General features: G+C 46.2%; 2 protein-coding genes across 4 annotated transcripts in view; both read right to left on the bottom strand.

The window, feature by feature from the left end:
• Positions 1-1,659: 1,659 nt before the first annotated feature.
• Positions 1,660-3,519, bottom strand: LOC139548622 (ubiquitin carboxyl-terminal hydrolase 31-like). 2 transcript variants are annotated; one of them, XM_071358409.1, is made up of 4 exons: positions 3,425-3,491; positions 2,376-3,110; positions 2,172-2,249; positions 1,660-2,072 (listed from the first exon to the last, which is right to left on the bottom strand). In XM_071358409.1, exons 1-3 carry the CDS (start codon positions 3,432-3,434, stop codon positions 2,191-2,193), a joined length of 804 nt encoding a protein of 267 aa, XP_071214510.1. In that variant the 5' UTR covers positions 3,435-3,491; the 3' UTR covers positions 1,660-2,072; positions 2,172-2,190. The 2 variants fall into 2 exon arrangements, with proteins under 2 accessions (XP_071214510.1, XP_071214508.1); XM_071358407.1 differs by having other exon boundaries at positions 1,937-2,249; positions 3,425-3,519.
• A 421-nt stretch (positions 3,520-3,940) lies between these two features.
• The window catches only part of brip1 (BRCA1 interacting helicase 1), a 35,112-nt gene continuing 23,065 nt past the window's right edge, over positions 3,941-15,987 (bottom strand). For both annotated transcript variants that reach the window (XM_071357194.1, XM_071357193.1), the window contains exons 17-20: positions 9,089-9,201; positions 8,834-8,916; positions 7,874-8,251; positions 3,941-6,071 (exon numbers count right to left, since the gene is read on the bottom strand). In XM_071357194.1, the coding sequence (XP_071213295.1) occupies positions 5,125-6,071; positions 7,874-8,251; positions 8,834-8,916; positions 9,089-9,201 (1,521 nt within the window). In that variant the 3' untranslated portion in view covers positions 3,941-5,124. The remainder of the gene's footprint in view (positions 6,072-7,873; positions 8,252-8,833; positions 8,917-9,088; positions 9,202-15,987) is intronic.

Genomic DNA, 15,987 nt, shown 5'->3' with positions numbered 1-15,987 from the left:
CCTGTCCCAGACCTGCTGTTTTCAACTTTTAATGATCGGCTATGAAAAGCCAACTGACATTTATTCCTGATTATTATTTGACCATGCTTGTCACTTATGAACATTTTGAACATCTTGGCCATGTTCTGTTCTCCACCCGGCACAGCCAGAAGAGGACTGGCCACCCCTCATAGCCTGGTTCCTCTCTAGGTTTCTTCCTAGGTATTGGCCTTTCTAGGGAGTTTTTCCTAGCCACCGTGCTTCTACACCTGCATTGCTTGCTGTTTGGGGTTTTAGGCTGGGTTTCTGTACAGCACTTCGAGATATTAGCTGATGTACGAAGGGCTATATAAAATAAACTTGATTAACTTTACATTCATTGGTTTTTGTTTGACATACATTTTAAAGTGACAAATCTGAGTCTCAGAATCCTTCTGTTACCATGGAATTGCTCTAAACAAACCCAAAGCATGGATATTAGTCTCTCCTTATGCATAGGCTGCTTTCGAGGAATAAATAATTGTTTGTGTGTCTGTGGAGCACCAGCTAGAGGACAACCAGACCAAGCACACCTAGTACAAGGTACTGTGTCCCTCCCTGTAAGGTTGAGGCTTTGAGGCTCACCTGGTCCAGGGTGGGGTCCCGTGGGTGCTGGATCTCAGCTGCTACCACAGCAGCAGACAAGGAAGAGTAGGGGTTGTGGAAGGCACAACCTCTAGACTGTAGTAGCCTTGTCACAGAGCACTCCACTGGGTCCCAGATAGAATTGTAGGCTGTACGTGTGTGTGTGTATGTGTGTGTGTGTGTGTGTGTGTGTGTGTGTGTGTGTGTGTGTGTGTGTGTGTGTGTGTGTGTGTGTGTGTATGTGTGTGTGTGCTTCAGAGAGAGAAAGAGAAAATGAAAATAAAGGACAAAACAACTAAATGCAAAGTAACCCACAGAAAAGCCTGTAGGGAAACAGCATCAAAGGCCTCAGCCGCCAGCCACACATTAACCCACTCGTCAGCACAGAAAGTCATACACCTTAATCCTGGGGGAACGTGAATATGTATAAACGCTCTTTGGCTAGTGACACTGATTGCTGTTTTATAACGACAGATAGTTTAAATGGATCATTACTTTGAAGGGACTGTAAATACATATACCAATGGAACTATAGAATGCTTTTGGTGAAGTGTGTACTGTATGTATGGATGAAAGGTGCTTGGATCAGAGAAATTGAATGATTCATTCTTATTCTTTGGCTTGGATAGCAACACTGTCAAAGGGAAAAGTGACTAGGGGATTTTAGCAGGCACCATGGCTTCTTTTGTCCTGAATAATCTATTGAGTCAGTGATTTGGGTGGATCCAGGTTATATCCTTTCAGTTGGGACATCGTTCAGACAGGTTGGTTTCTCTCACTCTCACTTCAAAGAGAGGGGAGCTCCCCAGCATAGACTTATGGTATCAATGAAGCAGGGGTTTTGTAACTATGGAAACATCTTGCTGACTGCAATGTTTAGCTCCTATAACAGTGCTTCCCTCTCTTTATGGTCATCCCCAGAGGTACTAAAACAAGCCTGAACAAGGAAAGTCTGTAATAGCAGGTTCTTCGTATGTGGCTGTATTATTCCACAGTGAAATCACAAATTAACTAATTCCTGTAGGTTAGGCAACAACGTAAAGATTAAAGATAAAGTCAGATGTATGATTTATTTAATGTCTATCTGTAGTGTTGTTGTCCCTGTAAGGCTGAAGACAGCTTCTGAGGGCCTGTAGGGCCGCTATGCCCCCATACCACCAGTGTGGTAGGGGGGACATTGGGGTCTGGGTGGGAGGCATGGACACTGGGCTGGACCTGCAGCTGTGGCCCCCCACCCTCTGGTGCCTTTAAGCCTGGCTATCTGCTCCAGATAACACAGTGCTCTGCAGCTCACTTAAGGTACACGGTCACAAGTTACAACATCCACTTTTGATTTGATTGAGGATTACTGACATAAGGATATGTGTTTATTTGTGGGAATTAAATGTACCCTCTGCCACAGGCAGTTGCTGCTGCCCACACACAGCACAGTCTAGTCCTCTGGAACAGGGTCTCTAGTTGTTAGTCCTCTGAAAGACAAGACTTGAGTAGGCATGATGTGCATCATATTAGCCTTGTTACACACAAACAATGTGCATCACTACTGTTCAGATACCTAGGCTCCAAACCTGGTCTATGCAGTGGCCCCTAACGCACCTTCCTCCTCCGAGAGGCCCTGTTGCCCCCTCTATCCTGCACCTTGATGCCTAGAGGGGGGAACAAGCAACAGGATGGATGGTTTTGATTTAATTTCCAAATGACTACTGATAAATTCACTGACAAAAAAAAGGATACACTGACCAAATCACTCTGATGCGTACAGGCGGTCTAACCTTTCTGTAAAGAGTTCTGACTGCCAGGCCCTTCCTTTGTTAGACCAGTGGAGCTACTCTCAGTCTCAGGTTCACCTCCAGGACTTCCTGGGACACACACTCTACCCTCGCATTTAGGGTTGACAATGTCCAAGTGCACTGTTGTGGTGGCGGGGGTGCTGCTCGTGACTTCTTCCAGGCCCCCCCAAGAGGGTGGCAACCGTGCCTCTTTCCCCCTGAATCTCTTCACCTCTGTTCTGCATGTTGCCTTCAATCTCCCCCTGCTGCTGTACTGTTGGCAGAAAACACTAGTAACCTCCTGCCCCTTGGCCTTACTGCTGTTGGTCTCTGGCTTGGGAACATCCTCCTGCCCCCTGGCCGTCCTGCTGGTTCCTGACTTGAAAGAGTCCTCTGGCCCCCTGGTCTTGGCCATAATACTAGTCCCAGGCTTGGTAGAGGCCTGGTCCTTCCATCCTGTGACTGCCTGCTCTCCCTCAGTCTCCTCAGGACCAGCGACACTAGTAGATCTGACTCTGGCTGTCCTGCCCTGGACCTCTAGGCTCTGGTCTTTGGTCTGGGGCTGGACTGGGAGACTGGAGGTGGGTGCAAAGGGCACCCCTGCCTTGGTCCTGCCTCTGCCCCTCTGACTGCACCTGACATGGGTCTGGGCCTGGTTCTTAGCCTGAGTCTTGGAAAGAACAACTCTCCCTTTCCATGGCTGGGTCGGTCTTGCAACAAGGACCTCAGCGCAGTGACCTGCCAATTAAAGCAAATTATGTCAATATGCCAGCTGCCTCCTACTGCGTGGTGTTGTCTTTTAACTGGCAAAATCTCAAACAAGCTGAAACAAACTTACTTTCCAATTATCAGCAACATGGGACATAAAAAAAATAATACTACAATTAGCCTACTGCGTGGATAATTGTATTTGTTCCAACTCGTAAGGATATATAAAGGCCTAGGCTCATCAGATACTGATGAGATACTAAAGGAACTTATGGAAGCCTCAGTAAGTACTCCAATAACCTCACAGTGCTGCATAACAGCCTTACAGACCAACATCCGCTTACCCTCTCCCATGGTACCCTTGTTGATACTGATATTAACGAGGTACCCTGCCACATTCAGCCATGCAATTACATTAACTAACGAAGCTAAGGCACTGTCATATAGTGAGGCTGATGAGCAGAGGGATGAGCTTTAATTGAATGGTTCGGGCGTCCACGTTGGACTCCTCCGTCAACCAATCACAGGTTAGGGATCGTTAGGGAGGTTTGTGTTCTAACGAGACAACGTCCTGTCAAGCTAATGGGGCTTAATTTGCCAGACTTCACTGTTCCCGCCTCCCTCCATCTACAATTCAGCTTCTTTAACCAATGGTATGATTGATCATTGTCTGGGTAATCCCAAACCGCGATCACAACTAATCCTTCTAACACTGTAAATGTCCTTTTACTCTTCACGACATCATTAAACCATTTTCTCCATTAAGGGGAATGGTTAGGGTGTCCGTGAGAACATATGCCATTTGCTTAACTGTTCGTACATACAGAACATTAGGCATATACGGGAAGCAATGGACATAAACAGGTCAATAAATATTTATTTACCAAGGTTTAATGAAAGCCATAATATCACATCAAATACAATAGTAACCTGCAAGCCGGAATGAAGAAATAGAGAAAATGACCACCACTATAGCAAAGACAAACAGGTCCAACTACTAATCAAATATTAACATAAAAACAACTACAGTTTAACAACTGAGACTAAAAATAAAAAAATACAGCATTTATAATTCTTCATCGGCTTTACCTTCTGATAGGAAGATAAAACGTATTTTTGGTACTATTGGGCAAATAACATGGTAACTGGCAAAGTAAAGCCAATACAAGGTGCTATATTGATGGTTCAAACTACCCATCTGCACTCTTCTACATCAATTTGACACCACACAAACAAAAACCTGCCAACATGATTTTATTCATCCATTTTCCATAACAGATGGCCACAATCATTATTTATTGATATATATATATATATGTAGTCACCCTGGAGATGTTCTCAAGATGAATGATGGTATTTCTGAGGTTTCTTGTGTTGCTGGAAAGGCCTTGTGTGTTTCCCCCAAGTCATTGAACACACATCCCACCTCACCCCACCTCCCTTCTAGTTTACATCAGATAATTAATTTATGAAAAGATTGTACAGTAACTTTGTAAAAATGCAAGATGTCTATCTGTGTGAAGTCAGGCATGCTGCATTCCCCCACTCCTCTCCTCACTCCAAATAACACACCTCATTAAAACACACAACAGGACAATGCTTCCATCGCGTTTACATGAAAATAAAGACATTTTCATGCATTTTAATGATGTGTACAAAAATATAAGACTGCACGTTAACATGGCAATTTGTGAGAAGTTCGTTAGCTCCAGACTGTTTAAACAGATAATGTCGGTCAGACGAGTCAACCCAGTTATGCTGTCACGCCAGATAATGAGACATGATCTGAGAACTAACTGGCTTTACTGAGCGTTTTGGTGTGTCTAGTTATCTATATTTATAACCATAGTTTATGGGTAAAACCTGGGCCCGTGTCCATAAAGAGTTCAGTTGGAGTGCTGATCTAGGATCATATCTCCCCTGTCCATTTAATTTGAATAATTATTATCTGAAATAAATAACTGATTCTAGATCAGCACTCCTACTGAGACCCTTTGTGATTACGGGCCCTGGTGCCTAATCATCTACAGTTATAACCTGGTGTCTAGTTGTCTATGGTTATAACCTGAGGGACAACAAAGAAGTAGCTGGTTAGTTTACCTGAGGATGGCTCTGGAGCTTTCTGTCTGGACCTGGACAGTCTGTGTGTCCTGCTGCCTGTCTGCCTGCTCTGGCCTTGGGTCGCCCCCTGGTTCACCTCCTGTCTCTGGGTCTGTTGGGCCTCGTCACCACTCCCTATCCTACTCCCCTCCTGCCTGTCCTGTTCCCATCCCAAACTGACACAGTCTCTACTGGCCGAGGGAGCGAGAGCGCCGCCCCTCTTGTTATCAGTGGTAGTGACTGTCTCTGTGTCCTCCCTGGGACCCTGCTCTGGGCCAAACAGGTCCTCAGACAGAGCCTGGGCTGTTCCGGTAGAGAGAGCAAGGCTGGACGCAAGCACAGTTTCCTCCCCTGTCATCATCCCCTGCACTGTCCTGGGGAGAGGCTTGGTGTCCACCACCTCCTCTTCGTCATCAAACATCTCAGGTGTGAAGAAGATGCTCTGGTCTTCCTCTTCCTCTAGCAGGGTGGGATCGTCAACAACTACAGTGGTCTGTCTGGGCTCACAACTGGCAGGGACCTCCACTGGGGAGAGGTCTAGAACCGGACCCTGGTCCTGGCTGGGAGGGGTAGATGCCGATCCATCCAGCCCCTCACGGGCCATCCCTCCTGGGAAGGGGATCCAGGGATCCTGACTTACATTCTCCTGGTTCTTCTTCTCCTCCTCCACAGAGTCAGGCCGTGGCGGGTCATCCAGATGATCTTGACGCCTGCTTGGGTTCTGGGCCTGGAAGATTGGGGTCTTGAAGTAGGTGGAGCTCACAGGGGTGGAGGTGAAGAGGTGGTGCAGGGACCGTGGGGTGGTGAGGGGAGTGGAGATGTTCGGGGGCGGGGCCTTGGGATCACTGTTCGGATGAGTGGAGGGGTGTTGCCATGTCTGCTTCTGGTCACCTGCCCACAGAGAATACACACGTTATGGGAAATCATGGAAAGGAAAGACAACACGGTTGTATGAAGACTGTTACAATGCATTTAGAAATTCAGCTGAGGAGCTGATTGGAGCAGTCATCAGGTGTTGACAGTAAAGATGAGAAAATAACTGGGAAAGTACGTTCAAGATGCCAACATTGGCCTCAAGGAACCTATAAGTTGGGCCCGTAACAGCTAGGTTAATGTACACATCTTTAGTGATTTAGGGGTGTGAGCAAAGGATGTCTCTCTCTCTTATCCAGAACAGTGCAGAGGAGAAGAAAACGGCACCACCAGCTCACGCTCAATATAACACAAACAATGGTCAATGGGATTTAATTAAAAGCAACAGTCCAACATCTGCTCATCAAGCTGCTTGCCTCAGCCCAACCCAGCACCACTCAGCCATGTAGAGGGCCTCGTAGTAATGAGACTGGTGTACACACACACAAACCCCACCCCCCATCACAGCCTGATGCAGCTCATGCCACCCCCACCCACCCCTCAAAACACAATTGAGCAAACAGCTCAGCCTTACAGTGACCCGAGTCACCAGACAGACAATAGACTAGAGCTCTAGAACGGAGAATACCCACCTCATTTAATAGACCCAGTGACCTCAGTAATATCATTCTGTTAGGCTCAGACGTATGTTTTTCTATTGATCCATCCTCAGTGAGGGCCAAGGCACTGTATGAAACCTGATATCTCGCTGCATTTACGCTCGTTTAGCTTGACACATATAAGAGGTTCAGTGGTAACAAACAGTGCAGGGTAGGAGCAGAAGAAAAAGCTAGCACTGTTAAATGAACCAGAGCAAGGTATCAATAACGGATTAGGGCCTTGGTCAGGGAGGTGACCAAGAACTCGATGGCCACTCTGACAAGAGTTCCTCTGTGGAGATGGGAGAACCTTCCAGAAGGGCAACCATCTCTGCAGCACTCCACCAATCAGGCCTTTATGGTAGAGTGGCCAGTCGGAAGCCACTCCTCAGTAAAAGGCACGACAGCCCGCTTAGAGTTTGCCAAAAGTCACCTAAAAGGACTCTTACCATGAGAAACAAGATTATTTGGTCTGATGAAACCAAGACTGAACTCTTTGGCTTGAATGCCAAGCGACACGTCTGAAGGAAAGGCACCATCTCCACGGTGAAGCATGGTCGTGGCAGCATCATGTTGTGGGGATGTTTTTCAGCGGCAGGGACTGGGAGACTAGTCAGGATCAAGGGGAAGATGAACGGAGCAAAGTACAGAAATATCCTTGATGAAAACCTGCTCCAGAGCGCTCAGGACCTCAGACTGGGATGAAGGTTCACCTTCCAACAGGACAACAACCCTAAGCACACAGCCAAGACAATGTTGGAATGGCTTCGGGACAAGTCTCTGAATGTCTTTGAGTGGCTCAGCCAGAGCCCGGACTTGAATCCGATCGAACATCTCTGCAGAGACCTGAAAATGGCTGTGCAGCGACGCTCCCCATCCAATCTGACAGAGCTTGTAGTGTCATACCCAAGAAGACTCGAGGCTGTAATCGCTGACAAAGGTGCTTCAACATAGCACTGAGTAAAGGGTCTGAATACTTATGTAAATCATTTATTTTTAATACATTTGCAAAAAATTCTAGAAACCTGTATTTGCTTTGTCATTATGGGATATTGTGCGTAGATGGATGAGGGAAAAAAACGATTGAATCCATTTTAGACTAACAAAATGTGGAAAAAGTAAAGGGGTCTGAATACTTTCCGAATGCACTGTATATAATGTATCTAATGTAATACATCTCACCTCTGTTTCTACTCTTTCCAGTGCTGGTGGTGGGGAGAGGCCACAGAGCAGGTGGGACCGTAGGGGGAACCCAGGACCTGAACCCCTGTAGCTGGGTGTGGGGCTCTGGGACCTGAGAGGTGGTAGTGTTGTGAACCGTGGCCCAGAGAAGGCAGTCTGAGCTGGGGCTAGGACTGGGCCGACAGTGGGACAGATCTTCCACAGTCACTGGAGATTGACTGGCTGGAGACAGGAAGGTGGTGCTGTTGAAGGTCTGGCTCCCTGCTCCATGGGTCTCTCCTGCCCCCTGTTGGCACTGGGAGAAGGCCACCAGCGACTGCATGGCACCGCTGAAAGTGTCGTGGTGCCTGACCAGGTTACGCACCCACTTGGACAGACCTGGGGTAAACAGAGACTAATCTTGTTAGTGGAAGGGCATTCCACCGCCTACACCCATTTAAAAACATACATTATTATAATATAAAAACAAATTATTTACAGTAATTTCTAATAACACTTATTCTAAGAGAATTTTATTTGGCTAAATTCTGCATGTGAAAAGACCAATCCTCTAGGTTAAAACAATGTATACATTTTTATTGTTTTTAAATGTATGTTTTATTTCCATACACTGGATAGGTGCAGTGAAATGTGTTGATTTTACAGGGTCAGCCATAGTAGTACGGCACCGCTGGATAAAATTAGGGTTAAGTGCCTTGCTCCAGGGCACACCGGCATATTTTCACTTTGTCGGCTCGGGTATTCGAACCAGCAACCTTTCCGTTACTGGCCCAATGCTCTAAACGCTAGGCTACCTGCCACCCTGCTCAACACAAGCCCTCTATCTTGTGGACTACCATCACCACCATGTGCCCAAGATAAGAAACTACACATTGTGTAAGACAACGGGGACATTAGAGGGCTTGTTTGTGAGTACATGAAGCTCGAGTGGCTGCAACATGTGATCATTCATTTCAGTACCTGAGATGTATTTGTTGGGGTTGTTTCCAAACCTGTCGTCTACCAGAATGAGGGCTCCCCAGTCATTCTTGTGTCTGATACACCTGTGGTAGCAAAAACATTGTCAAGTTCAGGTAGTAACCACCTGGTTTTTAAAATGTATCAACACTTTTTCAGCCTACATGAGCCTGACTTGTGAGCTAGGAGGAAGCCTCCTGTGATAGGCTGAGTCAATGATGGAGAAACAAACAGGAACATAAACAAAGAGACCCGTACCTGCCTAGGGCCTGGTTGAGGGCTCTGTAGGCCTGGATCTCATACCAGCGGGAGCCTGACAGCAGACCCCTGGCTTTACAGTGCTGGTCATTATACTTCATCTTCAGCTCCACCTGAAAACACAGCTGGAATGTTAGATAGAGACACACCTCACAGGACGGGTCATCAGGACACTGCTATGCTGCCACCACAGACCAATCAAAGCTGAAAACAGAGCAGAAAAGACAACAGGAGACAGACTGGTGTGCTTACAAAAACACTGAAAGATTAATAGAAAATATTTGTCCCATTTTTAAAACCTGGTTAGATGAAGTCACTAGTCTGTTACATATGGAAAGGACTGGTCACGATCCAGCACATTTGATAAGATATGGCAGCCCTTTCTGTCTTATCTATCATGTGATGGGCAACATGACACACAGTCTGCAATCCACCCTGATCCATAGTAGCCTACTTAATCTTTAATGGAGCATATTCTGTTTGTCAAATTTAAATGAAGCATGGTAACGATTATTTTCTACTCTGTCCATTTTTTGTATAAGAGTTTTTGTTTTGGGGGTTTCTTTCAGGGGGTGTGTTATGTTATTGTTTGCTGTTATCTGTCTGTAAAACTGAAAATGTATGAATAAAATGTATTATATAAACTCAGCAAAACAAGAAACGTCCCTTTTTCAGGACCCTGTCTTTCAAAGATAATTCGTAAAAATCCAAATAACTTCACAGATCTTCATTGCAAAGGGTTTAAACACCATTCCCCATGCTTGTTCAATGAACCATAAACAATTAATGAACATGCACCTGTGGAACGGTCGTTAAGACACTAACAGTTTACAGACGGTAGGCAATTAAGGTCACAGTTATGAAAACTTAGGACACAAAAGAGGCCGTTCAACTGACTCTGAAAAACACCAAAAGAAAGATGCCCAAGGTCCCTGCTCATCTGCGTGAACGTGCCTTACATGCTGCAAGGAGGCATGAGGACTGCAGATCTGGCCAGGGCAATAAATTGCACCGTCCGTACTGTGAGATGCCTAAGACAGCGCTACAGGGAGACAGGACGGACAGCTGATCATCCTCGCAGTGGCAGACCACGTGTAACAACACCTGCACAGGATCGGTACATCCGAACAGCACACCGGTACACACGAGTTACACCAGGAATGCACAATCCCTCCATCAGTGCTCAGACTGTCCGTAATAGGCTGAGAGAGGCTGGACTGAGGGCTTGTAGGCCTGCTGTAAGCCAGGTCCTCACCAGACATCACCGGCAACAACGTCGCCTATGGGCACAAACCCACCGTCGCTGGACCAGACAGGACTGGCAAAAAGTGCTCTTCTCTCACGAGTCGGGGTTTTGTCTCACCAGGGGGTGATGGTTGGATTCACGTTTATCGCCGAAGGAATGAGCGTTACACCGAGGCCTGTACTCTGGAGCTGGATCGGTTTGGAGATGGAGGGTCCGTCATGGTCTGGGGCGGTGTGTCACAGCATCATCGGACTGAGCTTGTTGTCTTTGCAGGCAATCTCAACGCTGTGCGTTACAGGGAAGACATCCTCCTCCCTTATGTGGTACCCTTCCTGCAGGCTCATCCTGACATGACCCTCCAGCATGACAATGCCACCAGCCATACTGCTCGTTCTGTGCGTGATTTCCTGCAAGAGAGGAATGTCAGTGTTTTGCCATGGCCAGCGAAGAGCCCGGATCTCAATCCCATTGAGCACGTCTGGGACCTGTTGGGTCGGAGGGTGAGGGCTAGGGCCATTCCCCCCAGAAATGTCCGGGAACTTGCAGGTGCCTTGGTGGAAGAGTGGGGTAACATCTCACAGCAAGAACTGGCAAATCTGGTGCATTTATGAGGAGGAGATGCACTGCAGTAATTAATGCAGCTGGTGGCCACACCAGATACCGACTTACTTTTGATTTTGACCCCCCCTTTGTTCAGGGACACATTATTCAATTTCTGTTAGTCACATGTCTGTGGAACTTGTTCAGTTTATGTCTCAGTTGTTGAATCTTGTTTATGTTCATACAAATATTTACACATGTTAAGTTTGCTGAAAATAAACGCAGTTGATAGTGAGAGGACGTTTCTCTTTTTGCTGAGTTTATATAGTGCATTCAAAAAATGTCCAGACCCCTTTACTTTTTCCACATTTAGTTACATTACAGCCTTATTCTAAAAATGAATAAAATAAAACAAAAAATCCTCTTCAATCTACACACAATAATGACAAAGTGAAAACAGGTTTTTAGACATTTTTGCAAAATGTATAAAAAAACGAACAGTGCATATCAGAGCAAAAATTAAGCAATGGGGGCGAATGTTCACCTTCCAACAGGACAATGACCCTAAGCACACAGCCAAGACAACGCAGGAGAGGCTTCGGAACAAGTCTCTGAATGTACTTGAGAGGCCCAGCCAGAGCCCGGAATTGAACCTGATCGAACATCTCTGGAGAGACCTGAAAATAGCTGTGCAGCGACGCTCCCCATCCAACCTGACAGAGCTTGAGGAGAGAAGAATGGGAGAAACTCCCTAAATGCAGGTGGGCCAAGCTTGTAGCGTCATGCCCAAGAAGACTAGAGGCTGTAATCGCTGCCAAAGGTGCTTCAACAAAGTACTGAGTAAAGGGTCTGAATACTTATGTAAATGTGATATTTCAGTTTTTATACATTTGCTAACCTTTCTAAAAACCTGTTTTTGCTTTGTCATTATGGGTTATGTAGCTTGATGAGGAGAACAAATAATTTAATCAAGTTTAGAATAAGGCTAAAAGGTAACAAAATGCGGAAAAAGTCAAGGGGTCTGAATACTTTCCGAATGCACTGTATATACAGTGCACACACACACACACACACACACACACACACACACACACACACACACACACACACACACACACACACACACACACATATATATATATATATATATATATAAATAAAGAGAAAATAAATAAATCAAATGTCCTTGTTGGGGATCAATAAATTAATGTTGAACTGATTTTCCAAAATCATGACATTTGAATTTATCTTGTGTAGCACGGAACATTATCTTTGACATGAAGTGAGAAGGACAAATCAATCGCTACCCGTCAGACACCCCAAAACCACCAAATGTGCCCCAGTGGCTGGAAGGCAGCTAATAGGCTAACTATAGCTGAGGGCCATCACCTGTGCTCTGACCTGCCATCCAGCACCTTTCAGGCATCAGGCAGTGCTCATCCATTGAGAACTAATGTGATTAATGTGGGCTGTGGAGTGGGAAGGTGAGGGGCAGACAGGGAGCTCAGGGGGAGACGCCAACCCTGTTAAAAATACATAGGGCCTGAAGAGGTTTATTATTGCCTGCCTAGAATGCCCCCTCAGACAGATCTGTTGTGAAAGGGGGAATAAAGGGAGGATACAGCAGAGGTGAAGAAGAGACGAGAGGTAGGAGGGGGTCTAGTCAATACAAGTGATGAAGAAGGTGGTGTGGTAGACAGATCTGTTGTGAAAGGGGGAATAAAGGGAGGATACAGCAGAGGTGAAGAAGAGACGAGAGGTAGGAGGGGGTCTAGTCAATACAAGTGATGAAGAAGGTGGTGTGGTAGACAGATCTGTTGTGAAAGATGGGGGGATCGAGCAAACAGGCAAAGAGGTGAAGAGACAGGAGGTAGTTGGGGCAGAAAAGGTGGTCCAGTCTACACAAGACAAGCAACAAGCTATGCCACAAAAAGGCCACGAAGGCATCTATCTCCATCAATTTGCATCCATCCATCAGTCCTGGACTTTCAGCACTAACCTTTCGGGATTGACAAGTGAAAAGTTCATATGGCGTCTGACGGGCGGGACATATGGGACATGCCGGTGAACAGGGCTCTAACAGGGACTGACAGGCAGGTGCCGTGTGTTCACAGCCCAGAGCACCATGACCCCTAACGACACAGGCATGTACACACTGCTCCCCTCTCTCTGCTTTCTGTCCTAGGAGAGATGATGTGTCATAACTGGACGTCAACATGGAAAACGGAAAAGGCACTTATTTAATGTTGATCTAACCATCATGATTCTGTTTTATAAATCATTCATTGAGAGCATTCTGTCCTACTGCTTGACCTGCTGGTTTGGGAATATCAAGTTTGCACAGAAAAATGGGTTGAGAAAGATAGTCTGGACTTATAATTATAAAATAATTAAAATAATGGGGCAGCAACAGCAACAACTGTCATCTCTCTACCTGGGCAGAACCCTCCAGAAGGCCAATCAAATAGCGGTTGACTCTTCCCATCCACTCCACCCTGAATACCAGCTCCATCCCTCTGAACGCAGGTACAGAATATCTAAGGTTAAAAAAATAGGGCCAAGGCCTTTTATTCCGAACGCAATTCTGTAATTTAACAAATGTTGGACTAATTGCACTTAGCACTTGCACTATGAAATTGCACTTACCCTGCCTATTTGTAAATACCCATTTTTAGATGTTATATGTTTTATGACTGCTGCAAGATGAATTGCCTCTGAGGACATTAGAGTTCTGAATCTGAATGAGTCCGTCCATACTCAGTACACATATTTGATCTGAACCAAATAAAAAGGAGCAGGAACTAGATCACTTTTTTATTTATTAAGAAACACTTCACTAGACCATGTCAAAATGGACCTGCAGTAAGCCATGCTATTTTCTTGCTGGCCAGATGTATACTACCTCATGTTATTGGGGCTCACGAGGCGCAGGCTAGCGGCTGTATGGTGAGATGAGATGTCTCCTCCTGTCAACCAGAGGGGTTGACGCATCTACTTCTGAGAACACCAAACTAACGGAAATGGCCAGTAGCCCCGAGCCGCCAATGTCATCGAAATCCAATGGGAGTCCATTTCAGCATCCCACCCTTCACGTCCCTGCACTATGTCAACACCAGATCTGACATGACAGGATGCATATGTGAAAAAGCCAATTCTAGCTTCTAGCGAATCTCCTCCTGAAAGTGAAAGAAACATCCAGCTAGAAGGGATTAGTTAAAATGTCAGGAGATCGCTAGTCGCTCGCTCGCTTTGGCCCGGTCCTCCCTCCGCTACCTGTTCATGCTTAAAAACATACATTTGACCAGCAAGCATGGTTTGCAGGTGAGCGGACCCGTTCGTGTGTGTGTGCCCCTGGCAGTCCTAACCATCTTGTGCCTGTCAGTGAGATTATGGAGCGCTCCATCTGCCTAATGTGGCAGAGCTGACAGCTGGGTGCCTCGTCCTCAGTGTGTTCCTGTGTGACGTGAACACACATGCACAAGCACCTAACCAGGACGCACGCACATACACACCCCCCACACCAAAATTCCAAAGTGTCTCCCACTCAACAACATAGGATCTAAACTGTCTGGTCCTCCTCCTCCATAAAGTATCAAAGCAGAGACACCAGGTCTCTATAAAACAGTGTTCAGTGTCTTTAAATGTCTGCTGTGCTCCTCATTAAGCAAACAGAGATGCCATATCAGCTGTAAGTGTCCTTTAATTGCCTGTTAAACCAGAGAATTGTTTCTCTCCCACACACACACACACGGCTGCGTATTCTAAGACATGCCTGTTGGGGGAAAAAACTACTCTACATGTGTAAAAGGCACCCTGTTCCCTATATACAGTAGTGCACGGCTAAGGTCAAAAGTAGAGCACTAAATAGGGACTAGGGTTCCATTTGGAATGCGTCCTTGATGTAATAGCAGCTTAGCAAAGCTTTCGGTGTGGGGGACTGTTTCCAGTTCACCTTTGATCTCAGGCACGATAAAAGGCTAGTAAACACAGTGCTGCTCTGTGAGTCGGTTAAAACCTTAAAAAGTTTTGCTGAGAGTCGAGTCTGGGAAAAGCAGTCTAGGCACGAAGGTAGGCGTCCACACTACATGAGGGGTCTACATAAGCTACAGGGGGTGCATGTTTGAAATGTGGGACAGGGTGAGTAAGTTCAAGTTAATGTGTTCTGAGAAGGGAATGTCTATATGTGCTTGGGTAAAGGTAGAAATGTTAAACAGGTGGGAGAGTGAGAATATACAGCATGTATTTTTGTGGCTCTGGGCATGTGAGTGAGACGATTTGAGTGTAGTATGAGTGTAGTTGTGCGAGACAGAAAGTGTGCACTACATGTGTCATATGAGCATGCGAGTGAGACGATTTGAGTGTAGTATGAGTGTAGTTGTGCGAGACAGAAAGTGTGCACTACATGTGTTATATGAGCATGCGAGTGTGTATCTGACCCCTCTATAAGATCCCCGTCACAGCCGGGGAAGCGTTGTGTTGCTGTATACCTGTGGCTTCCTGCCTGCCCGGCGCCCGCTGGGTTGTTTTAGCGTAGCTGTCAGAGGGGCCGTGGGAACATACAGTGACCTGGCCCTGACAGTCATTAGTGTCATGTCCAGTCCCTACTTCTGGTAATGGGGGTCAGCTAGCAGACCGTACCACCCCTAAGGGCTCCTCTGGGGCCAGGGCAGGCAGCTGACACACCACGAGAAGAAAGGAAAGAATAGAGATTTACCCTATTTACTCAGTAGAGAAGAGGAAAGGAATTTAACAGAACATATCTGCTGTGCTATTGGGTGAACCTGTTTCTCAGCATGAGAAGGACAAGGGGAGCCCATAGCTCTCTCCAGTCTTCGGCCACATCTAGCCATCTCCCATCCCGCAAGGGCTACTCAAAAGGGAGCTGCGAGCGGGCTACATAAGGCTAAATACTGATGTTGGGCCTCGCGACCCTGACCTGCTCATCACAAACTTCATTTGAACTTACTCTTACCTGTTGTCTGCTGATTTCGTCCTTATTTTGGGTGGAAATATGAGACAAAATATCCTCAGAAAAGTGTTATTAACCCGCATGTCTCTGTGTGTAGCTACATAATTTGCTCATCATCCTCTAAGGCAAGCACACAATGATGAA

This window comes from Salvelinus alpinus, chromosome 21 (assembly GCF_045679555.1).
Source record: "Salvelinus alpinus chromosome 21, SLU_Salpinus.1, whole genome shotgun sequence".
Lineage (NCBI taxonomy): Eukaryota > Metazoa > Chordata > Actinopteri > Salmoniformes > Salmonidae > Salvelinus > Salvelinus alpinus.
The sequence above is the reverse complement of the archived record's forward strand: the minus strand, read 5'-3'. Positions and strand labels throughout refer to the sequence as shown.